The sequence below is a fragment of the Heteronotia binoei genome, chromosome 17 (genome assembly GCF_032191835.1).
Source record: "Heteronotia binoei isolate CCM8104 ecotype False Entrance Well chromosome 17, APGP_CSIRO_Hbin_v1, whole genome shotgun sequence".
Taxonomy (NCBI): Eukaryota; Metazoa; Chordata; class Lepidosauria; order Squamata; family Gekkonidae; genus Heteronotia; species Heteronotia binoei.
The window spans coordinates 25,166,668-25,190,832 of record NC_083239.1 but is presented as its reverse complement, the minus strand read 5'-3'; the positions used below and the strand labels follow the sequence as shown (position 1 = coordinate 25,190,832).

Below are 24,165 nucleotides of genomic sequence, written 5' to 3'. Positions count from 1 at the left end.
ATGCACTTGCATGAGCCTTCTTCACAAAAGGGCTCACCCCAGGATCCTTGTGACACAGGAGGGCTTCCCCCAAGCCTGAGATTGTTACTGCCAAGGCTGTCCCTGCTGAGAGCTGCTCTTTGCTAGTTTTCAGAAAAGCTCACAGGAAATGTCTGCACGCATCCAGCCCAAACTGTAGAACCTTCTGCATGCCAAAACTCCTACTGGGTTTATAGCTTGTTTTGAAAATGCTTCAAATTATTCAGATCCTTGGAGCCAGGGCTTCTGAGCAGGAACGCAAAGGAATGCAGTTCCGGCTGGCTTGGTGTCAAGGAGGTGTGGATTAATATGTTCAAATGTGGAGAAACATTATTTGGTTAGAAAGCAACAGTATCAATGAAGGGGAAAGGAGCTTGAAGTCTAGTTATCATCAACAAATCATTGGGGCTGCTTTGACGTTTTGAAATACTGACATGGGCTGGTCCTGCTGGAGCCCTTTTCTGGTGGCCTTACATACATTCAGTCAGGCAAAAGCAACGGAGCTGAAAATGTTCAGAACATTTTTTTTGATTCAGCCAAAAAGATTTCAGAAGAGCTGCTGATGGAGATAGACGGTGCCTGTGCAGCTTGTCCTGGACAGAAATTTGGCAGAACATCCTCTAGCAATACGTGAAGCTAAGAGGATCCTACTTGTCACCTGGATATTATCTCTGTAAAAGTAGCTAAGGTATTGGCTTTCAACAGGAGCCTCACAGATCGAGCCCCTGTGATGTATAAAGCATGAAAACACCTTGGCAGGAGCTCTGCCATCTGTTTTCAATGAAAGCTTGAAAGAGATTCTGTTCCACGCGATGCTTGTGAAAGATGTAAACAGATGAGAAACAATGCCAGCTGGGGAAATCATGATCGTTGTGACCCTTGAAATTGGCCCTCATATTATTTTTATGGTACCTCATTGCACAATATTTGCGAGCGGGTCATTTTTTATTATTATTTAACAGGAGGAAAAGGCAAAGCTGAAATAAACACACAATTTTATCTTCAGCCAGGAATTACTAACAGGGAAAGCATTACCCACTCTACACGTTTTGCCAAAGATGCCTCCACTCTAAACTGGTAGGCTGGACGAACCCTTTCTGGAGCATCTTGTTTGCTCCAGCCACACAGCATTTCAACCAAATATTTTGCCTGAAGCTGAAATTACTGTCAACATTTATCTCCTCCTGAGGACTCCAGGCAACTGTCATTTCACCTTACAACAACCCTGTGAGATAGGTTAGGCTGAGAGACAGTGACTAGCTCATGGTCACTGATGTAACTGTTGTTTTGTTTTGTATATTTTAAAGCTGCATTCAAAACATGTATGGTGAAGGATGAGGGCTCATGCAGTCCTCAGATGGAGAACGAACGTGTAGGAGGCAGTCCACTTCCCCCACAGTAATGCTCTTTTAGTTTAGATTTTTAGATTTTAAAAAATCTATCAGTATTTTTCCCTGAACAGAGAAATTGATTGAACCAGGAACTGTGGTGTAACCAATTCCATCATTCCATCGACTTTATAGTAGAATAGAAAGGGAAGGAAACTTCTCTTTTTCAAATGTCCTTGTATGCTGTTTGAAGTTATAAGATGAGTTAGCCAAGAATGTCCACCTTTATCTAGTAGGGCATCTGAAGAAGTGAGCAGTGATGCATGAAAGCTCATGCCCTGCCACAAATTTTGTTAGTCTTTAAGGTGCTCTTTTCTAATGCAAGTGGAACAGTTAGCTATTGTTACCAAATGATTTTAAAATCCTATAAATAGAAGAAGTTGTGTTGACTGAAAGCTTCTTTTGAGAAGGAGCGTCTTGCCTATAACCTGCTTACTATGTAGTAAGAAACTCTTATGGACTCCTGTGAGTGTTGTTTTTTTATGATCCTTTTAATTTAATTGATGTTAATGATGCAATAATTATGTTTTAGTAAAGAGCTTAGAATGGAAGCAGAGATTCACTAATAGTATTTACTTGTGTATGATACCCATATAACAAACATATAGTATTACTGAGGAGTATCTCTGTCTAGCACTTGAATGATCTGGTATAGGAAAGCTAACTGGATGCCTAGGGTTTCTTAAATTCCTTAAGTGCATGCCTATTCCTGAATCGGGCCTGACCAGAGTAATCCAGAACAGGATGGAGAAAGATAACTAATGAAAAGAGCAACTTTGCTATTAAAAACAATGCCAAGTCTCTGATCATTTGCGAACACTGCAAGGAAAAAATACTCTTACAGTTATATGGCTTCTCAAACTAATATTGTTGCCATAAATAGGGGGCGAGAGTGAAAGCCGAGAAAACTTTATCATATTTCATCACACACTATAATAGGAAACAGATTCTCAGTACAATAGTTCTTTTTTTGGGATGTCAGCAGTCATTCCAAACCTCTGGCTTCTACTTGGTGGGTTTGCCATGCTTGTTTTGAAAGCCAATTCCCCCCTGGTCTAATAGTATTAATACAGAGAAAGAATCTATTGGAAACAAAATTCAGTTTGACCATGTGTCAAGTCTGTCTGTAACTCTGGCTCAGTCAAAGAGCATTCTGGGTAGAACCAAAATATATTCAAATGCTGCTAGCTCATGTCTCTCCTACCCCTCCCTTCCTGTAGTGAGTGTCCTTGCTTTGAAATGGAAAGATGTGAAAGTCTTATCTGTGCCTTCTCAGGCCTGGCTCTCATAAGGGAGTCAGGAGCCTACTACGATCAAGGCCATGCAAGCCTGAGAACGAATTGGTAACATCAATGTGTGAATGTGCCCTGCATAATCCTCCCCCCCCCCGTAGGAATCCGTTTGAAGTGTCCCATATATGCTATGTATCTACAGGTTATTCTTTAGTCTTTTCAATGCTGGCCTAGCCTCAAGTATCAGTATCAATAAAGTAGTTTCTTTGTATCAACAACGACTCGTTATTGAATCTGCCGACTTGACACCATGTAAATATCTATTAGCTGCTCAGGGACTGTGTCGATCCCCATATTGATAACTGAATGTTTGGTTGACAGACCAGGAACAGCAACAATGAAAAGTCCCAATAACAGACTGCAGTCATCCAAGACACAAGCTTATAATTTCACCAGGAACTAGGTAGGAATCAGATGTTTGGAACAGCTGCTAACATCCCAAAATTATGTATAACATGATGTACAACATGAACATTTATTTAGAACTTGATTCCTCTGCCACCTCTCCAGAGTCCTGCTTGAGGGCATTCACAATGAAATTGATAAATTATCAACATAAAAATAGCTAGCCATTAAAACAAGCCCAAAGACATTAAAAAAACAGAATACAACTGCCCATAAAACAGATCTCAGGTTAGAAGAAGACCATATAACCCCTGGAAAGATAAACCACCTAATTAAAAGCTTGGATTAAAAGATATATTTTGGCCTGGTGCCTAAAAGACAGTAAAGCAGATGCCAAGTAAGCCTCAAGGGGGAGTGGGGTTGCCAGCTCTACGTTGGGAAATACCTGGATATTTGGGGGGTGGAGCCTGAGGAGGGCAGGGTTTGGGGAGGAGAAGGACATCAGTGAGGTATAATGCCCTATAGTCACCCTTTGAAGTGGCCATTTTCTCCAGGTGAACTGATCTCTATCACCTGGAAACCAGTTGTAATCCCAAGAGATATCCAGCCACCACCTGGAGGTTGGCAACTCTAAGGGCAGGGAGTTCCGAAGATGGGGTGTCACCACAGAAAATGCCTCGATCCTATCAATCTATCAATTTTTACCTTCCCCTTCTTCAAAGGAGCTCAGGGCAGTATGCATGGTACTTCCCATCCTCCATTTTATTCTCACATCAACCCTGTGCAGTAGGTGATGCTGAGAGAATGGCCCAAGGTCACTCCAAAGTGCACTTCACAGATTCAGGCTGTGATCACACACACTAAATAATGTACTTTCAATCCACTTTCCAACTGGATTTTGCCAGTTCACACAGTAAAATCCAGTGGGAAAGTGCACTGAAAATAAAGTACACTATATTGTGTGTGTGATCGCAGCCTCAGAAGGGATTTGAACAGAAGTCTCTCAGGTCGTCCTTGGTACATAGTTTTCCCACTTGCGAGGGGACATTTACATAGAACAGGCAGATGGAAAACAAGTCTCTTTGACTGTTTAAAAGCAGTGCATTAACACCTAAACCACAAGGTTATGTAAAGAATTATCGGTTTCTTCAATGATCATTCAGCCTTCCAGTCTTCTGACTGAAGGAAGATCAGAAGTTTATTTAATCCAAGTAATGGGGAAAACCTTGTATCCAGAGTTCCCTCTAAGCTGAGTTAGTGTGATCTAGCTCATAGATTTTTAACGTCCAGCTCACACATTTTTGTCTTAGCTCAGGAAGGATGGCCCCAGAGCACAATAATTTATGCAGAAGCTCACAACTTTAATGCCAGTAGCTCACAAAATAGAATTTTTGCTCACAAGACTCTGCAATTTAGAGAGAACATTGTTTGTATCCCAGCCAAGAGTCACTCAATGTTGTCTTTTAAGAACTTTATTTAAAATTGTTCTAGTTATTCTTTAACTATATTCTTGTTTATTTTAACAAGAATAATAATACAGAAAATATTAGCATATGTAAATTAGATAATAAATAAAAGGCATACATGTAATCTCTTCTTCTACGTACACTGCATTTGTAATTAAAATACAATTCCTAAAATTCTTATCAAGCCTACAGAGATCAGTTCCCCTGGAGAAAATGGCTGCTTTGGAGGGTGGAGTCTATGGCATTGTACCCCACCAAGTCCATCCCCTTTCCAACCTCCACCCTCCTCAGGCTCCACCTCCAAATCAGCAGGAATTTCTCAGCCTGGAGTTGGCAACCCTACCCTAGGAGTAAGCCTCCTCAATGTCAGTGAAATTTTCTTTTGAATAAACACACTGCATGAAGAATTGTACACACCTTCATTTCTGCAAATCTTCCATCCATATTAAAGACATGCAATACAATTCCCAGATCTTCCCCAGACTCCCAGTTCTGCAAATCTAACAGAATATTTTTCTTTAATTTTCACACATGGTCCCTCCACCATATTCAATCACATCTCAAAAAGGCATATATATATATATATACACACACACATACATAAATACAAAATATTACTTTTCAAACAAGTTTCAGAAGAATTATTCCTTCAGTTTTGGTGAATCTCATTCAGTGCTGAAATTCGTTGTCTATATTCATTTGGTTCTGTATTTTGTGCTTCCCCCTACTGCTATGACAGTAGAACAGGCAAGGAAACAGCAAGGATTCCCAGTTACTGGAAGGCAGATAGCAAGGAGCTTTTGATGTCAACCTGACCGTACTCTCTGAATAAAACTCTCTCTTTTCAGGTCCACCTGAATTACGTCTTCTGTAAGTGTGCACCAACATCCACAGAACAGAAGCTATCCCTACTCTCCACCTCCAATGAGAACACTATGTGAGCCACACTGGCTCAGACCAAAGGACCATCTACGCCCACATCCTGTTTCTCACTGTAGCTCATCAGATGCCCCTAGAAAGACTATTAAAAAGGTGCAGAAGCCAAAGTCTCTCTCTGTGATTTGTCCCAAGCTAGTGGTATTCAAGGATACACTGCCTCAGACTCCATAGATTGCATCCTGCCATCATGGCTCTTGCAAATTTTAATGGGATGTACTAAAACAGGTGACAAGAATGCCTCATGTGGAAACAACGGGGGATCTCTGAAGACCCACTGGATGTAACTGGAGCCACAAATGCCAATTGACTTGACTAGGCTCTATTGAAGCATAGTGAAACATGGCAAAGGTGCAAATAAAAATGAGGGACGGATCAAAAGGAATAAGGGAATGGCTTGGGCACAGTGCTGGAGGTAGACAGTACATATTTTAATATTTGTAATTTGTAATTGTTTTTTTAAAACAATTTTTATTATTCTGCAATATATTGTAATAATACTCATCTATTATTAAAAACTTGGTATCAATACATTACATTTTTCTCCTCCCTCCACCCCCTTTCCGTGACCTCCAACGGTGCTGTAATTTTTAATTGTTATTTATTTTCACCTTATTGGTTTTAATGTTGTAAAGCACCACAAGACCCTTTGGATGAACAGAGGCTAAAAAAAAATCTAATAAATACATTACAGGTATATATTGGGATTGCTTCCAGTTAGGAGTGATGGGAACAGCAGTCAGCAGCAAAGAGTTCTTCTCCCAGGGTTCAGACCTCCATGTCCAGGACAGGGTTGGAAAACTGTTGTCTACTCAGCAGTGGGGCTGGAAGCAAGCTGGGTGAAGTAACAGGGTTGCCAACTTGGAGTTGGAAAATACCTGGAGATTTTGGAGGTGCAGTCTGGGGAGGGTGGGATTTGGGGAGGGATGAGACCTCATTGGTATATGATGCTGTAGAGTCCACCCTCCAAAGCAGCCAGGGAAACTGGAAAATCCTGGAGAATGATTGTAATTCTGGGAGATCTCCAGGCCCCACCTGGAAGCTGGCAACCCTAATTGAAGTACATATGAGAAAATTAGCTTTATAGATTTTGGGAGGGGGAATGCAAGCAAAGGATTTCTGGGAAAGTTCTCCCCTACCCTTAAAATTCCATGTAGTTTTTATATTCTTGTCATTCATTACTGCTTGTTCATTTGCCATTTTCTCACTGTCAACACTATGGATCACTGTAGATATTTGAAAGGGTTATTCAGGAAGGAAAGCTAGGACATACAGTCCAATAACTTCACCCCAAGTAATCAAAAGCTTATGCTGGAATAAAGGTTCTAGTCCTTAAAGGTGCTGTTGGACTGTACACATATCCTCTCCACACAGTACTTTCCCTATGAGGAAACTCATGTTCATTCACACACTTGGATGACTGCAGCATCAAGCCAGAACTTTAGCCTGGTTTACATGTGTGGTGGAATACAGTTAACACTATATTCAAGGTGGTGGAATGCCCTGCACCATGTCAGATGGCAGGTGGAGGGGTCATGCTCCCTTGTGTATAAATTCCCTAAAACTGCACATTCTGGAGAAACATTCTATTTTAGCCTTTTGCATGTTGGGTTAGATTTTGACTTACAGAGAATTATTAATCTCTGTGTGCGGTGGTTGAGGGAAATTACTTGAAAAATATGTAAACCCTGTCCTGAATTCTCAAGTGGTGCTGTCCATTCTATCACCTCAGCATCCACCACCTCATTCCAGTGCACCTGTGAATCTTTCTTTCTTCGCTCCTTCTGCCAGCTTTACTTCTTTCCATCAGCCTTTTCTTTCTTTCCTTCTGCCATTTTTCTTGCCTTTTCTTCCATCCTTTTCTTTCCTGTCATTCTTTCATTTCTTCCCCTTCAGTCAATTTTTCTTCCTTTCTTCCTCTTCTGTCATTTTTTTTCTTTTTTGTTCCTTCTGTCATCTTTCTTTTTCTGCCCTTTGCTTTCTTTCCTTCTACCATTTGTATTGACCTCTTCCATTCTTCTATTTTCTACCATTGTTTCTTTTCTTCCCCTCCTATCATTTTTTCTTCCTTCCTTTCTCTTCTATGGCTTTTCTTTTTTGTTCCTTTTGTCATCTTTTTTCTTCAGCCTTCCGACATTCTTTCTTTTCCCGCTTCTTTTCCTCCGCTCTTTTATCTCCTGCTTTCTATCATTTCTTCTCTTCCCCTTCTGTCAATTTCCTTCCCTTTCTTTCTCTTCCGCCCTGAAGAAGTGCTCATGGACACGAAAACTTCTACCCAGAATCAAACGCTGTTGATCTGAAAGGTGCCACTGCAACGAACCTTTTTCTCCCTCCTGCCAGTTTCCCGTTTTCCCGCCGTTATCCTCTCTTCCCCCCCCCCGCCATTTTCCTTCCCCCCCGTCCCGCCTCAGGCTGCCGTTGCTCCTCCCCACCGGCAGGGGCCACTATGGGCGCCATCGAGTCCTCCCTCTAGCCGAGGTTACCCTCTCCCTGTGTCCGGCGGTGGTGGCGGGGAAGCGGCTGCCTCCGAAGAGAGTGAGCGCCGGAGGGCAGCCCAAGCAGGCCGCGGCGCTGGAGAACCTCGTGAGGACAAGGCGGAAGAGGCGGCGGCGGGGCTGAGCAGGGAGGCCTCCCCGTCGCCCCTCAGCCGCCCTGGGCCGCGGGAGAAGCATGGCCGCCAGCCTGTGGATGGGCGACGTGAGTGTGTGGCCGAGGGAGGCGGTGGTAGGGACTCCCTCTCCCCGTACGCACGCGGCTGGGCACGGCCTGGTAACATCCGGGGCTATTTGCCTGGGATGCGGAGGGTCAGTTGGGGGCAGCGCTTGTGCTTTTTCTTCCGACCCCCTCTCAGGGCAAGTAGGATTGGTTGGCTGGCGGAATTCCCTGCCACAAGATGGCTTCTGAAAGAGGGCTTGAGTGTAGTTTTGATGCTGTGAGTTAAGAGGGAGGGAGTGGAGCCACCAGGTGCAGAAGCAGTTTACCTTCTGAGCATGCTCCCTCTAAGCTGCAGAGTCTTGTGAGCAAAAACTACTTTGTGAACTACTGGCATTAAAGTTGTGAGCTACTGCATAAATTAGTGTGCTCTGGGGTCATCCGTCCTGAGCTAAGACAAAAATGCGTGAACTGGAGGCTAAAAATCTGTGAGCTAGCTCACGCTAACTCGGCTTAGAGGGAACACTGCTTCTTAGTGTTCAGTGTTGCCATGCGGTCGGTTGTCTTTATCCCCTGCGTTTATTCCTTTCTCTATCAGGCTCACCTACTTGATTCTTTCCCCCTTTGTTAAATAGCAAAAGTTACGTTAGTGATGTGTTAACAGTTGCTTTTGTGAGACCGAGTTCATATTGTCAGATGTTCCTGTTGATTGTTGTTTTGAACTGGCCTTTTAGCATCTCTTCCTCCCACTTTGCTGTTGACTGGTATAAATATGTTATGAGTGTACTAAGTACTTTTCACACACCTGAAAAAGTGAGTGCTGACTTGTGAAAGTTCATGCTGGAATTCTAAGTTGCCCCTGGCCTTATGTTAGTTTTTGCTGCTGCAGACTAACCCAGTGGCACTTCTGGAATTCTCCTGGAAGCATGGACTTGGCTAGGATGTGGAGAAAGGGTGCTGTACTTAGTGGAACTTTTTATATCGGCCAGGAAAGATGGTGTTGCCTAATTGTCAGAATGTAGGACTAGGATTTGAGAGATTGGTGTTCAGCCTCCCAATCAACCATGAATTTCACCAGGTAATATTGGGCCACGTGTTCTGGTTCATCTTGGCCTAGCTCACAAGCTTGTTGTGAAGGCAAGACAGTGATGAGCCATATCCTATCTATACAGTAGATTTCAGTGGGCTTAGATAGGAGTAGCTTTGCTGTAACTTGTGGGTTCCAGTTTTGCCAGAAACTACAGAAATCTCATGCTTTCCACTGCTGTTATATCTTCTCTTTTCTACTTAGCCCCGCAGCCAAGTTTGCAGTGCTTGGGAGTGCCAGGCCTCTGTAGTTCATCCAACTTTTCAGCCCTGCCTTTCCAGTCATCTTCAAAGAGTCAAACTTTGGCAGAGTTCAACAGGTGTACCCATATGTGCCTTTTTAGACACTGGTGCCTGAGCATTTAATACCACCAGCTACTTTTAAATGAGCCTAGCTGTTGTAACGGTACAACTTTCTTTACTTTGCTCTGTAATCTTTTCCTGTCTTGTTCATTTATTTTTCTTTAGCTGGAGCCATATATGGATGAGAACTTCATTTCAAGAGCCTTCGCCACTATGGGGGAGCTGGTTCTGAGCGTCAAAATCATTCGAAATAGATTGACAGGGTATTGACGACTTTGTATTTGTATCTGCTGTCCTTTTAATTAGAGATATAATGTCTTCAAGAACTGCTGAAGCCATGGGTTAAAGTAAAAAAAAATTGTGGGGGGAATGAAATATATATAATACTACTTTTTACATTATACTCAAACGTCTATTATTGTTTTAACAACTTAAAACTTACTGTTGTTAATTTAGCATATGCAGTTGTACTATTTGGTGTATTTTTGAAATGTAAAACTATAAGTGCCTTGCATTTTCTACAAGCAAAACTGCAACTTTAACCTAATATTAGAGAAAGTCCCCCAACTTTCTGTAAGAAATACTACCAAAACACACGTTCCTTAGTTTTAAAGGTCACCAGAGGACAAAAGCTGGGCAATCCCCAAGCAAAAAAGTGGGATGCTATTCACCTCTTAAAGAGGCAGAATTCTCTGGTCTAGATGCAAGAATGCATCTTAGATCTGAGTGTTGTTTAGGTATACACAAGAATTATGATTATCTAATGCTGTTGATTCTTGTACATAAAGAATTCCATAGAAGTAATTTTCTATGAATAAAAACGCGTCTTTAAAAAGCATTGTGTTTATTCTGAAACAGAAAATATTTCATGCTATTTTTTTCAGTCCTCCCAAAATTTCTAATTTTCCCATGCTGGGGTGAAGGGAAGGTCAGGAATGGGTTGGGATTTTCCTCCCAATTTTGTACAAGCCTTTGTATCTCTGTATATGACAGTGTGTGGATGCTTGGGTGCAAGAAATGTATTTCAAAGGCACATGATACTTTTTGGTTGTAGGGTTGGGTATCCTAATCAGTTGACAGGTAAGTGTTTATCTTAATAAACCAAGACAATGGAAAGGTTAGAGCACTTTTTCTGTAAGGAAAGGCTAAAAAGATTGGGACTTTCAGTTTAGCAAAAAAAGATGACTGAGCAGGGGAGATGTGAGGAGTTTATAAAATTATGCATGAGACAGAGAGACCATATGGGGATAACTTTTTCTTTTTTCTTCCTCTCCCAAAATATAAGAAGTTGATAGAAATAGATTCAGGGCAGACAAAAAAGTACTTCTTTACTCAACAAGCAATTAAAATATGGAATTCACTGCCAAAGGATGTAGTGATGGCTACAAGCACAGATGACTTTAAAAAGGAGTGAGATGCATTCATGAAGGATGGGTTCCGTAATGGCTACTAGTAGTGGTGACTGAAGTCTCTGTAATCCCTGGCAGTAAGCCTCTGAATACCAATTTTAGGAGGCAACAGTTGGGGAAGGCCTTTTATTGGCCTTCCCGTGCAACTGTTTGGGCTGTATTAGACAGGATGCTGGACTACATGCTGAAGCAGGGTTCTTATGTTGGTATGCTTATGGACAGATGTTGCGAAACCCACATGAAGCCAAAAATGCCTTTGTGTAGGGAGTGATCTACCTTTTAATTTCCATTGCAATATTCCTGATATCAGAGGTAGGTGTGAACAGCTGCTTCCCATCAGACCTGCAGGAGCCAAGATCATGCTATACAAATGCAACACCTTGAGTGAGATCCAAACACTCTCCCTGATGCACTTTTACTTGCTCTTTGCAAAACAGCAGAATTTTCTCCCAGTGACAAATGTCCATGCCTTGTGGGCTGTCACTACAGATGGCCTTTGAATGAAATGTGTAAAGATTGCTGGTGGGAGCTTAAAAGCCTACATATGAAACCAGAGACCACCTTTATACACCCCTGTATTATAACTATGCCTACATTTACAAAATTGACCAGTCTTTTGTATCCATGTGAGCAGATCCTATTACTCTCTTCTGCAAAGTTTTCCTGTGATGGAGAAAGACTTTTTTGTGAAGGAATTCTTTCTGTCAAAGAAAGAGTTGGCATATGGAAGTCATAGGATCCAATGTAGTGTGAAGAAGTTACAGGTTCCAAAGGCATTCCAGGTTTAACTTCTTTTTTTAGGAGGCATGCTAACTTAGGGTCTGAGGCAAAGGTCAAAAGAACTGTTCATTGTCTTGAAATATGTTGATATTTATTTTAGTTAAAATATTTACATGGACATATTTCTTCAGAAACCAAGGCAGGTAACCGTGCTAGTTGCTTTAGGTTGCCTAGAATTTTTAACAATCACAATAGTAAACAATTTTAAATTAGCTTAAATTTCTGCATTAGATGGAATGAATCAGTGTTTGAAATGTTAGACCACAGTGTGATCAAATGATTAATTCCAAATGGAATCAACATTTCTTGGTCATCATCCATCTGAGTGAGGTTTCAGATGAGGTGGCCCAGAAGACTTGGTTTTGTTTACTTTGAATATTTTTTAAATGATCCACAGGAAGACCTTATTTTGTAAAACACCTTTTCTTTCTAACCTTGAAGGCTAAATTTATTCTCAAAATAGATAAACTTCTCAGGGTTCCCAAAAATATATCAGGAGCTGCTTGTCTCCACATATTAAGGAGTGGTGATTGGCTGTGCTCTTGTGAAACACATTTTTATGCCAATGCAGGCTTACAGAATGCAAACAGGTCTTCTAATTAAGTGTTATTAGCATCTCTTCCAAGCTGCTGCATAGTGTCTTGGCTTCATGCAGAAGTAAATTGAGCAACTTAATTTTTAGTATATGTTGTCTGCATTGTCTACAGCAGGGGGTCCTGAACCAGTTTGAGCCTGTGGGGCACCTTTGGAATTTTCAGAGGAGGTGCTAAGCACCACCCCAAAATTGCTAGCATGGGAGGTGGGGCCAAACTTAAAATGACTGCTGCAGGAGATTGAGCCAAATACAATACCTCCCTCCTTGCTTTGCAAACAAATCGCTGAAGGGGAAAGAGAAGGGGGAACGGAACCACACATTGACTAAGGTAAGCCTGGGTGCTTACCAATCCTGATCTCCTGTGGAGCCATGGAAAATATTTGAACGAGGGGAGCCAGTAACAAGCCCTGCCTTACAGTGGACCCATCCACTTTCTGAAAAGCTTAATGGGTTTCAGTTAAGTATTAACAAGTGCCCATGAGTGCCATATTGGAGAACCCTGGTCTACAGCTCCCCACAGAACATCCTGATTTTTTTCATCCATGGGTTCTAGATGGCAAAGGTTGTAAGAAACGTGCTTTTTGAGAATTCCTCAGTAACATTGGAGCTCTCAGCAAACTGAAAAGTCAATTCCAAGAGCTTTAAGTTGACAATATTCAGATGTCATGAGCAAATTAAGGCTTATCATAATAAAAACTAATGCTCGCAGGTGAAAGTCCTAACACTCACAGGTGCTCTTTCTCATTGTGTATGCCATGGAAATCGAAGGCTTTCTGGTTTATTTGACATTCAAATAAGGCAAAAGAACAACATTTGGATTGTCCTGATCTCCAAATACAACTGACAAGACAGCAAAATTCTGAGCCATTCTGAGCCTGATCATCATGTGTTGCAAGGGGGGAAAGGAGGCTTTGCGTTTGGGTAACTTCTAAATTGACCCTGAGCCTGCTTCGGTGGGGAGGGCGGGATATAAATTAAATCAAATAAAAATAAAATAAATTGTCCCTTTGGCCACATTCTTTGCATCCAAAGTATTCTGTTTATCTTGTTATATTTACCTTTCTTGCTATGACTCAAGGCAGATTACAGCTGAAAACATTGCAGTAAAAACAATATAATGCATGCAGTCAATACAATAAAAAATGCAGTAGACATTAAAGCAGGGTTACAAGATTTGAGAAGAGTGCAGTGAAATATATTAGTGCAGTAGACTAATAAAATTTGATGAGAAAATTAAAGGACAGTGCTGTAAACATCCTAATAAATACAGTAAAGACTGCCTTAAAATCGATAGACCTCAACTACAGCTGTTCATCCCTAATCCAATTCTAAGCCTGAATCTTACAAGATGTTTCTCTGTTTTCAGGATTCCAGCAGGCTATTGCTTCGTGGAATTTGCTGATCTAGCCACTGCTGAAAAGTGTTTACATAAAATCAACGGCAAACCTCTTCCTGGTGCCACACCTGTAAGTAAATTGAATTATTGAGGTGCAGGGCACAAATCCTCTGCACACTTGGGAGTAAGTCCTGTTGAGTTCTGTACAGGATCATGTTTGTGGAATGGCATGAATGAACAAGAAAGAAAACTAACAAATCTTTGTTACAGCTGGGATAGCTGGAGCAGTTGCATCTAAATAAAATCTAGAAACTTTGAAACTCCCCATCCGTTGAAAATATTGTGATGAGCCCCCCCCCCCCCCACAGTAGGTGCCATGATGGTCTGGGGTACTAAAAAGAGTATCATGTATGCAAACTCATAGGGAGACTTGCCATAATCTTGCTGAATAGCATTTGGCTAATCGATTTCTCTTGGCTTCAGCTCCCCACTTAGTTTGAGGATGATAATAATGGCTGTATGGAGCTGTGGTACTAGTCAGAGTCCAGAATAATTGTGATGTGCTTATGAGAGAACACATTTCACAGGAAGGGGTAATGGCTCTGTGGCAGAGCCTCTGATTTGCATGCGGAGATTTATAAAACATATCCTAGATCAGAAGCGACCATAAAACAGGCAGAAAAGATACTTTAGCACTTGGATTTTATGTGGTTTTAATTTACATTTTGATGTTTAAATTTAATTGTACATCCTGACATCTGATACATATTTGATATATGGGAATATAGGAATATACTGAGTGGGAGGGCTGGCATACCAATTCTGCCTTTTTTTCTATTTCAGACAAAGCGATTTAAATTAAACTACGCAACATATGGAAAGCAGCCAGATAACAGGTAAACCAGATGCTATTATCTGTATGTTATGTTTTTATCCCTGCTAAGTCCTTGAAGGGCTGGTGTTTACATGCTTGTTTTCTCAAACGGGAAATGACTTTGAATGTAAGTTAAGCCCCTCCCTGCCAAAAAAAAAGTTGTACAGGAGAAAGTTTTGTTGTATAAAAGATTAACTTGTATGTGAATTTAAGACAACCCATTTTCTTGACAGTACACCTGAAAAAAACCACCCTTATCTTCCCTTTACTTAACTAGGGTAATTTTCTCAGGGCTGGGAAGTAGGTTTGGTTGAGAGAAACAGGCCCAAGGTCATACACAGAGCGGGGACTTAAATTGGGGTCCCTCTGGTCTATTCCAGCATTGTGACAACTACACAAGTGTTTGTTATTTGCATTAAAGTGGTTACCAGAAGTGTGGTGCTGTCTGGTAGGTTGCCTGTAATCCTCTGGTGGAAGGGTGAGTGTTGCAGCAAGTACATTGCTAGCTTGGATCCAACAGATTTGCCCAGGCTCACAGATTCTGACTGTAAGAAGTATGTATGGTCTTGATTCAGAGGGGAAGTTCCATACTGTTTCTGTAACGAATCCCCACATTGTCTTCGGTTACGATTCTCTGACCTATAGTCCTTTTTCCTCTAGCCCAGAATATTCACTGTTTGTGGGAGATCTTTCCCCGGATGTGGACGATGGGATGATATATGAGTTCTTCGTTAAAGTGTACCCCTCATGCAGGGGTGGCAAAGTTGTTGTAGACCAAACAGGTGTTTCTAAGTAAGTGTTCTGCTTTGGCCCTTGATGATTGAGTTGATGGGAGGGAGAGGGGAGGCTGGTAAAGAAAAATGAGATCTAGAAAGATGTAACTATAATTTACAGTGCTGGTGCAATCCATATGTTTTGTGTGTGTGAGTGAGAGATAAATATAGTAATAAATAAATGGCACTGGATTCTGCAGATCTCCTTGAAACTTACACAAACTGCCCTCTGGATGTAGTGGGCCTACAATCGTAGTCCTTGAAGATTGTTTAAAAATTGAAAGTCTGTCACTCTTTCTTTTCTGTCCCCCCTCATTTGACTTTAACTTGACGCCACTTTTCCCATGTATAAGTGTGAAGCCTGCTTCACAGCAGAATCTTTTGTTTTTCTTTTTTCAGTTGAAGGGTCCTCCAATTAGAGCATGGATTCTTAGCTACCCAGGGTGGGTCTTCTTGAGATTGCTGGAATTTTTTCTTGAATTTGTATTTATCTTTTAAGAAGATTTGTTACTCTTTTCTTTAATGTACTGTTTCTGACTTTCTGACTTTTGACCAGGGGCTATGGTTTTGTGAAATTCTCAGATGAATTGGAACAGAAAAGGGCACTGGTAGAGTGCCAGGGTGCTGTGGGTCTTGGTTCCAAACCGATTCGCTTGAGCGTTGCCATACCTAAAGCGTAAGTGTGTTAAGATATGAATATTAAGTACATGGATGCTGCTCTGGACTTCTTCTTTTGTTTTTTGAAAGGCAGGATATAGGTAATAAGTAAATTTTAGTGATTTGTGCTGAAATTGAGTGTCATTACCTAAGGCAGGGGTCTCCAACATGGAGCTTGTAGGCACCATGGCTCCCACCAACACCTTTCCTGGTGCCTGTCAAGTGTTTTTAGAAAGCGGGTGGAGTTTTTACCCAGCAGGGGTTCTGATTGACTGTGCAGATTTTTTAAAAGTTGGATGGGCAATAGTCACTGACATAGTTCAAGAATATTCACTATTTGCCTGAAGGTAAGCTGTGAATGTTCAATAATGTTTTTTTAAACAATATGTTTATTTTTTAACAAGTGTTCTATTAAGCAGAGCTTCAGATTGGAATGTGAAGATTTGCTATTACTTAAAATTATGCTTAACTTCACTCCCTAACATTTTGTGCCCATCATCCTGTGTTCAGAATTCCCAATGTGTACAAAGGCTTGAAAAGGTTGGGGACCCATGAGTAGTGTTCCATCTAAGCTGAGTAATGTTTGCTCTAGCTCACGGTTTTTTAGCCTCTGGCTCACGCAATTTTGTCATAACTCAGGAAAAATGGCCCCAGGGCAAACTAATTTATGCAATATCTCACAACTTTAATGCCAGTAGCTCACAAAGTAGAATTTTTGCTCATAGAACTCCACAGCTTAGAGGGAGCATTGTTCCTGGCTTATGGGAACAAAACATAGGGATGAGATCTTCCAAAGAAGATGGCAGAGTGGCTCTGAAGCTGATGAAAACTCTCTAGCACTAAGTTACATTTAGACATCCCAGTAAGTTGCTGTTGCCAGACAAGCTACATCATAAGCCATAAAACCAGATTTGTCTGCTTCAAGCTTCTTCTCCCACCTTAATGGGAGGGAGGGCAGACTCAAAATGCAGTTGTCTTTGTGGCTAGCCAAGGGCAAGGGTACTGTTAAGCAAATTCTGGTGTATTGTGGTGCTTGGAGTGTCAGACTAGTATCTGGGAGACCTGGGTTCAAATCCCCACTGTGCCATGGAAGTTTGCTGAGTGGCCTTGGACCAGTCAATCTCCCTCAGCCTAACCTATCCCACAGGATCATTGTGTGGACAAATGGGGGCTTTGGAGAGAGAAGCCAGGGTGTAGGCATCGAAATAAATTAATTAAACTGTGAGATTTCTGTGCCCCAATAAATTATGTTTAACAAACAGCAACAAACCCGTTTGAAATCCCAGCTTGGTGCTGACCAACCAACAGCAATTCTTGAACCTTCTCTGTTTGGATATTGGAATTTGAGAAAACCGCAGTATATAAGCCATGGTTTATTGTGTCTGAACAAAACCTCAGTGTCCGGCTTTTTGTGTTGGGTTGCAGACTTGGTTCTTGGGAGACCACGTCAACGTTTCCAGGGCAGCAAACTGTTGTTCAGCTGTGGGAACGCCTTCCTGGGTCGTGCCACAAAACTTTCTCCTGTTTCTTTCCCTCGGGTGCTGTAGCAGGCTGAACTCACTCGGCTTATTATGAAGCACAATTAAAGAGGACCAAGAAACGTGCCAATGCAGCTCCAGGGGGAGTTGCTAAGGAGCCTTTTTGCTGCCTTGAAGTGGTTATATCGGCAGATACTGATTCTGAGCCAGGTGTTACAAAAAAATCTCATTAGTCCCACTGAATCTCTGGTACAGAAATCAGTGAAAGAGACTGTATTCATTGCACTCCGTATGGAAAACGTTTTGTAAAAGATACAATTGCCTTAAAAAGTGCTATACCCTGCCAACAGATTCCATTTTCTCTTCTCCCAAGCCTGGTGGAGTAAGATGTTGTAATGGTGTAGGAAGAGCACAGATGCTTATTATGCCATTTGCCAGTGGTTTAAGAGGATGCCAGTCTAGGATCTGAGAGATCCAGGTTCAAATCCCCACTCTCATGGAAGCTCTCTGGGTGACCTGGGGTTGATCATTCTCTCTCAGTTTAATCTACCTCACAGGGTTGTTGTGAGGATAAATCGGAGAGGCAAAGAGAACCATGTAAGCTCCTTTGGTCTCTGTCAAGGAGAAAGGTAGCATATAAATGAAGTAAAGAATTTAACTGTATGCTACTATGAGCTCTTGGAGGACTAGAGTTTAAAGTGTAAAGTATAAAAACACAGTGAAGTTTCTTAGCTATAAAGCTGTTGGTCCTGGAAGCAAGGCGTTTAAAAGGGCCATTTGCTGCCATATGAATCTGCCCATCCATTAAGTATAAGATTTTCTTATTCTCTATTCTTTCGTATTTTGTGACTTCCCTATTGCAGTTTTGTTCTTCGAATTACCTCATGAGCAGTTATGCCAAGGAGCAGGGTTTAAAAAACAAAGGAGATAACATTTTTCAGGAAGGCATATGGAAGCTCAATTTGGCCAAGAGACAGGAGGAGATATATGGGCAGGCAAGGAAAGGTTGGAAGGGTACTCTTTTTAGGTGGGGTGGGCAGATGTGGGGGGGGGGGTCCAGAACAGCTGACACTGGCAAAAGGGTAGGTAATAAGAATCCTCAATCAGCAAAGGGTACATGTTCTCCAGTGTCCTTTTTCTGATCAAGTGCTCCCAGGAAGCCAATAACCATGGCTGGAAAATCAAGGCCCTGCTGTCTTTTCGTCTCCTCTCTACCCCTACCTCTAAATAACAACTATTCTGAATGATACTGCCTCTGAATGTGGAGGTTCTGTAACTCCGTCCTGGCTGAGACCTGTAAGTAAACTAAGCCATTAGCTCTTCAACACATCTTACAGCAGTGAATGCCATACGTTATCTGTCTAGGACATTTTTTGTTCCCAGAATTTGAACCCAGGTCTTAGTCTGACACACAAACCGCTGCACCACACTGACTCTCAGTTACATGTCATTTCTTTGGTCTTCAGGCCTACCATCAGTCAATTTCATTTGACTACCCCCAAGTACCGGTAGTAAAAAGCTGAGATTAAAAAAGGAACGTGGAGCTATGTTAATGGAAACAAGGAACCAGTGTGAAGGGAGACTGTAGAGAATGGGGAGAATCACGCAAGAAGGAAAAATGGGGAAGAGGGTATGTTACTGGCAGAAAGTTGGGAGAGAAAGAAGGCTAAGAATTGGGTTGGCCAGAAGGGCAGAGACAGTTGGAGAGCTGGTCATTTCTTTTGTATGAAATCAATGATGATAAACATGAATGTTTTCAAAATCCTCATTCCAACACTATATCCCCAAGATCTTGTTATGGATTAAATCATATTGCTTCTCTGGGGGGTTTTTTATTCATTTGTTCTCTCCCCTTATGCACTCTAGTAAGTTTGTTATTTTTTTCCTTCTTCCCACAGTAACCGGCTAAAAACAGTCGAATACAATCAGATGTACAACTATAACTACAACCAGTACTACCAGCACTATCAGAATTATTACGCCCACTGGGGGTATGACCAGAACACAGGCAGTTACAGCTACAGCTATCCACAGTATGGCTACACGCAAAATACCATGCAGGTGAGGTGGAGTAAAACACATGCGCGAATGTTGAAAAATTGTTCAGAATAGTTACAGTTAGGGAGGAATAAACAGGAACCTTGTTGTGACTTGCAAGGCTAGCAAGTGTTTACTCTAGTGTAAGCTCCTGCGGACTGAAGCCCACTTCATCAGATGCAAATATCCACCCCACGTGCATCTGAAGAACACCTCCTGTAGTCCACAGAATCTTTTGCTAGAGCAGGGGTAGGTCCCAAAGTGCTGGCAAACCAAAAGGGAAGAGAGATGAGGTTTGTACTTTGCCGGGCATCCTTGGAGCAAGCAAGACGCCGGTGATGCTGGCAGCATCTCAGGGATTTGCCTTTGCCTTGACTGGTGGCTGCGCTGGGCACAAGTCATGCCTGCAACCTTCTCTTGTGCCACTGGCCCCAGCACACCTTAATCTCCCCATACATGATATGGGGATGCCAGCCTCCAGGTGGGACCTCAGAATCCCATGGAATTACAGCTCATCTCCAGACTTCAGAGATCAGTTCCCCTGAAGAAAATGGATGCTTTGGGGGGTAGATTTTATGGCATTGTACTCCTCAGAGGTCCTCGTCCTCCCTAGGCTCCATCCCCATATCTCCAGGCATTTTCCAGCCTGGATTTGGCAACCCCACCCCCTCAACTCCTGCCAGTGGCCAGGGGGAGACCCGGCAACCCATTGGCCACATGGTTGCCACCATCTTTCTTTTTAAGCTTCCGAGTTCTTGATGTATGGTACTGTGACTGCAGTCTGTCCCAGCTTGGAGGATGCATCTTCTGCCTGGGCCAGAGGCAGCTCCCTTGCACCATGTTACCTCGTTTTGAGGGCACAGTGGAGGAACATAGAATGATGTACACCCTCCTGAGGTGGGGGAGATGTAGACAATAGAATTAACAAGGCTGTTCCCCTAAACCAATTAGAAGAGGAGTATTATTTGTGTGAATGCTGTTTGCAAATTCAGCTGTCTCTGCTTTTGCTATTAATTCATGGGTGACGATCGTTCGGACAGCTTTTGAAATTTTAAGTAGTTTGCTTCAAAGACCATTGGTTAGAAGTGTGCTATAGAAACAGTTTGTCTTGCCTCCCCCCAAACTGGGCTGACAGCCCATACCACTATAAAAAAGGTAAAAGCACCAGTCATTTCCGACTCTGGGGTGACGTCACATCACAGTGTTTTCACAGCAGAATTTTTACGGGGTGGTTTGCCATTGCCTTCCCCAGTCATCTACACTTCTGACCCCAGCAAGTTGGGGACTCATTTTACCAACCTCGGAAGGGTGGAGGCTGAGTCGACCTTGCGCCAGCTCCCTGAACCCAGCTTCTGCCGGAATCGAACTCAGGTTATGAGCAGAGAGCTTCTACTGCAGCTTTACCACTCTGTGCCACGGGACTCTTCTCCATACCACTATAGTGTACATAATAAAAATATGAACAGTATTAACAGTGCTAAAGAGCTGGATGCGTGTGTCAGATGCAAGGAACTGGGGTGTGCACACAAAAAATTGGTATTTTTCGGGTTTGGGTATGCTGAACCTGAAAAATATCAGTATTCCCTGATATTTCTGAATCCCAGGATGTTGAGACAGGAAATATTCAGGATTGCCAATTTTTTTCAGCATGCAGACTGCCAGACAGGAGAAGCTGCCACAAGATCTGTGTGTGGCGAAGAGGTCTCTTAAGGAGCACACCAGACAAGGTGGAAACTCACCTCCTGCCTCCCCAGCTGACCCTCTCCTTGGTATATAGCTAACCCAAATAAAAGCAAAAAAATTGGCTTTTATTTGAGCTCAGGTATATCGGTAGCCAATTCAGATCCTTTGATCTGTATTCGGCTGAATTAGTACCCGAAAAACATCAGTAAGGTAGTTTTTGAGTATTTATTTGGTTCAGTTTATGCCAAACACGCACCCCTAACAAAGAGGCTTCTCTCTTATGGGGAGGGAGACTTGCCCAGTGGAAAAGAACCTCCTTATCAGTTGCCTGTAGTGGTAGCCAATTCTGCAAGATATATACAGATGGTAAATGACACCTAATGTGCCATACAGCAGTCCTGCAGCAGTCTCTTCGGATTCCTTCACCACTTTGTCATTCTCATTCTTGCAGACCTACGAAGAGGTTGGTGAAGATGCGTTAGAAGGTAGGTTTGCTTATTTTAATTCTGTATTAGAAATAGCACTTGGCCATTGTCTGCTTAACCCCCTAAAGGAAGCACAGTGCACTCCAGAGTCATTCTAGAGTAGCAGAATGCTATAATCAGGCCTTGGATTTAGTGGGAGCTCACAGGAGCACAGCTGCTGAACCTTTCTGAGAATTCCACCTCCTCCTTCCCACCTTGTCCTTTGAATAGTAGGTGCAGCTGCATAAGAATCCCTGGATGGGCTCCACCACCTACTTTTCTACAAAACGACCCTTTGCTATAATAATACAGTTATCTATAGGAATCCCGCTGGGACATCTGTAGGGATCCCCTGGGATCGAGTGTGGCATATGTTCAGTCCTCAGCTGGATTTGGTGCATCCCCTTTTCTCTGTACTTTGCCCCACCCCCCAAAGACTTTGCACTCTCAAAGTGCCAGGGTGAGCATATTTGCACTCGTTGCCTGTTGATTTCAAGGGACTTAGAAGGGTGCAGCCCTGCTTAGGATGGCGCTGTTGAGGGAGGCTGGTATTCTCTTAATGCCTAACAGTGAGCTTGCAGGAATTTGATGCACACTGGCATTCATGATCTTCTCACTTACTTGCCAATTTTTAACTTCATGGTAGGCATCCTGAATAGCCCAGACTAGTAGCTAAGCTATGTTGTCCACAGTTAGTACTTGGATGGGAGACCACCAAGGTTGTTATGCAGAGGTAGGCAATGGCAAAACCACCTCTGCTCATCTCCTGCCTTGTCAGTTGCAACGATGGCTGTGATCACAACTACGAAATAATGCACTTTCAATCCACTTTCCACAATAAAATCCAGTTGGAAAGTTCATCAGAAGTGCATTATTTAGTATGTGTGATTGCAGCAAATGATGCATTCAATGATGCCTGGCACTTTTCTTTATTATTCCCTCTTTTTGCCCTCTTCCTTCTCACCCCATCCATGAATGTAGCTAGCAGTCAGAATTGAGGTTATTTATTACTCACCATCAGAATACTATACTGTTCTGTAACTTGCTTTTAATTGGTTTTATTCTGTTATGGTTTTACATATGTTGTACATTACCTGGTGTCCTGCAGAAGCAGGGACTGGACAATTTATAAATATAAATCATTATCATTATGATTTATCCTTGCATTCTCTTTGGGGGAACAAAAAATCTCAAATTTGAAGAACTATCAGATGCAGTAATGTAAGCATGACTGAAGAAACTGGTGATAGACACGACAAAATGTTTTGTGTTGAAAGCATTTTGACTGGGCAACACAACTGAATTGTTAGGCATTAAGAGATGAATTGGGCAATACAACTGGACTCCTTGGATCTAAAAAAAGGGTTTTAAAGTATCTCCGTAACAGTTGACAGGAACTCCTTTTGTCAGAATGCTTCAATGTGCCAGTAGGTGTAGTGAGTAACATGTCAGACTAGGATCTGGGAGACCCTGGGTTCAAAGCCCCAGTGTGCTGTGGCAGCTTGCTGAATGACCTTGGGCCACCCACACTCTCAGCCTAACCTGCCTTACAGGTGGGGATAAAAGGAAGAAAGACTTATGCTGCTTTGAGTCCCCCGTTGGGGTGAAAGACGGTATAAACGAAGTACATTTTAAAAGGGCGCTGAGATTCCCTCTCTAGATCTGTTTAGTTGAGACTGCTGTTTGTGGCCACCCGAGATTCACTCATGTAGGCTTCTTTCCACTTCCAGATCCGATGCCCCAGATGGACGTGAGCGAAGCCAACAAACAGTTCATGGAACAGAGCGAGGAGCTCTACGACGCCTTGATAGAATGCCACTGGCAGCCTTTGGACAGTGTCTCTTCAGAGATCCAAGCCGTGTAAGGGCCTGCATTGCAGATGCGCCGTCTCCGAGCAACAAGCCAGCGTGCCCAGGGCCTCTGCCAAATGTGTGGAGCCAGCCGCTGTGAAAGGGTTGGCCTCCCTTTCCTCTGCATCCCCCGGCTCCAGAGTAGTACAGAGGAAGTCCCGTGGCACTTCCTGGACATGGCGAGTGACGGAGGAGCGTTGTGGTCACGCTTTCATTCATGATGAAAATTTAGAACTAAAGACACTTAGTTTTGTTTTGGGTTTTTTTTTTAGGGGGGTGTTTGGGGTTTTTGTTTTTGGTCTCAGAGCAAACTTAACATTTGTTGGAGTTGTAATTTATGAACTTTAAGAGAGGGGTGGGGGAAGATGATGATGTGGGAAAACTTTTACTTCGGTGTACAATAAAAAAATTATCTTTTCCACTGTAGGTAGGGTGATTGTGGTATCCGCTTGTTGCTTAGATGGGATTACAAGGCAAAGAAAGTTATGAGAAGAAATGTCGTGGGGTGTGTTCAGCCTTCTTTGTGTTGGATGTTAATAGGTTGAAGCTATTAATGCATCATGGTTGTGCTGGAGAAGGAGTCAGTCTTCTTTACCAGGTGCAGGGGGTGACTTTCGTTTGGTGAACATACGATATAAGAAGCTGCCTTTAACTATGTCAACTTTACTGGTCTATCTAGAACAGTCAATATTATCTGCTCTGTTTATTTACTTCCCTTATACCCTGCGTATATCCCCAGTGAG

At 42.5% G+C, this 24,165-nt stretch overlaps 1 protein-coding gene across 2 annotated transcripts; it reads left to right on the top strand.

Moving 5' to 3' along the window:
- Positions 1-7,893: 7,893 nt before the first annotated feature.
- On the top strand, positions 7,894-23,848 carry TRNAU1AP (tRNA selenocysteine 1 associated protein 1). Of its 2 annotated transcripts, none has more exons than XM_060258161.1 (9): positions 7,894-8,142; positions 9,652-9,749; positions 13,637-13,736; positions 14,450-14,502; positions 15,141-15,272; positions 15,810-15,929; positions 19,287-19,449; positions 21,560-21,593; positions 23,303-23,848. In XM_060258161.1, exons 1-9 carry the CDS (start codon positions 8,116-8,118, stop codon positions 23,434-23,436), a joined length of 861 nt encoding a protein of 286 aa, XP_060114144.1. In that variant the 5' UTR covers positions 7,894-8,115; the 3' UTR covers positions 23,437-23,848. The 2 variants fall into 2 exon arrangements, with proteins under 2 accessions (XP_060114144.1, XP_060114143.1); XM_060258160.1 differs by having other exon boundaries at positions 7,921-8,142; positions 23,285-23,848.
- Positions 23,849-24,165: the final 317 nt, after the last annotated feature.

Excerpts from the sequence above, each read along its gene's own strand:
- TRNAU1AP (XM_060258160.1), top strand. The coding sequence starts at position 8,116 with ATGGCCGCCAGCCTGTGGATGGGCGAC. Across the intron at positions 9,750-13,636 it reads ATTCGAAATAGATTGACAGG|GATTCCAGCAGGCTATTGCT; the intron begins GTATTGACGACT and ends CTCTGTTTTCAG. Across the intron at positions 14,503-15,140 it reads GGAAAGCAGCCAGATAACAG|CCCAGAATATTCACTGTTTG; the intron begins GTAAACCAGATG and ends TTTTTCCTCTAG.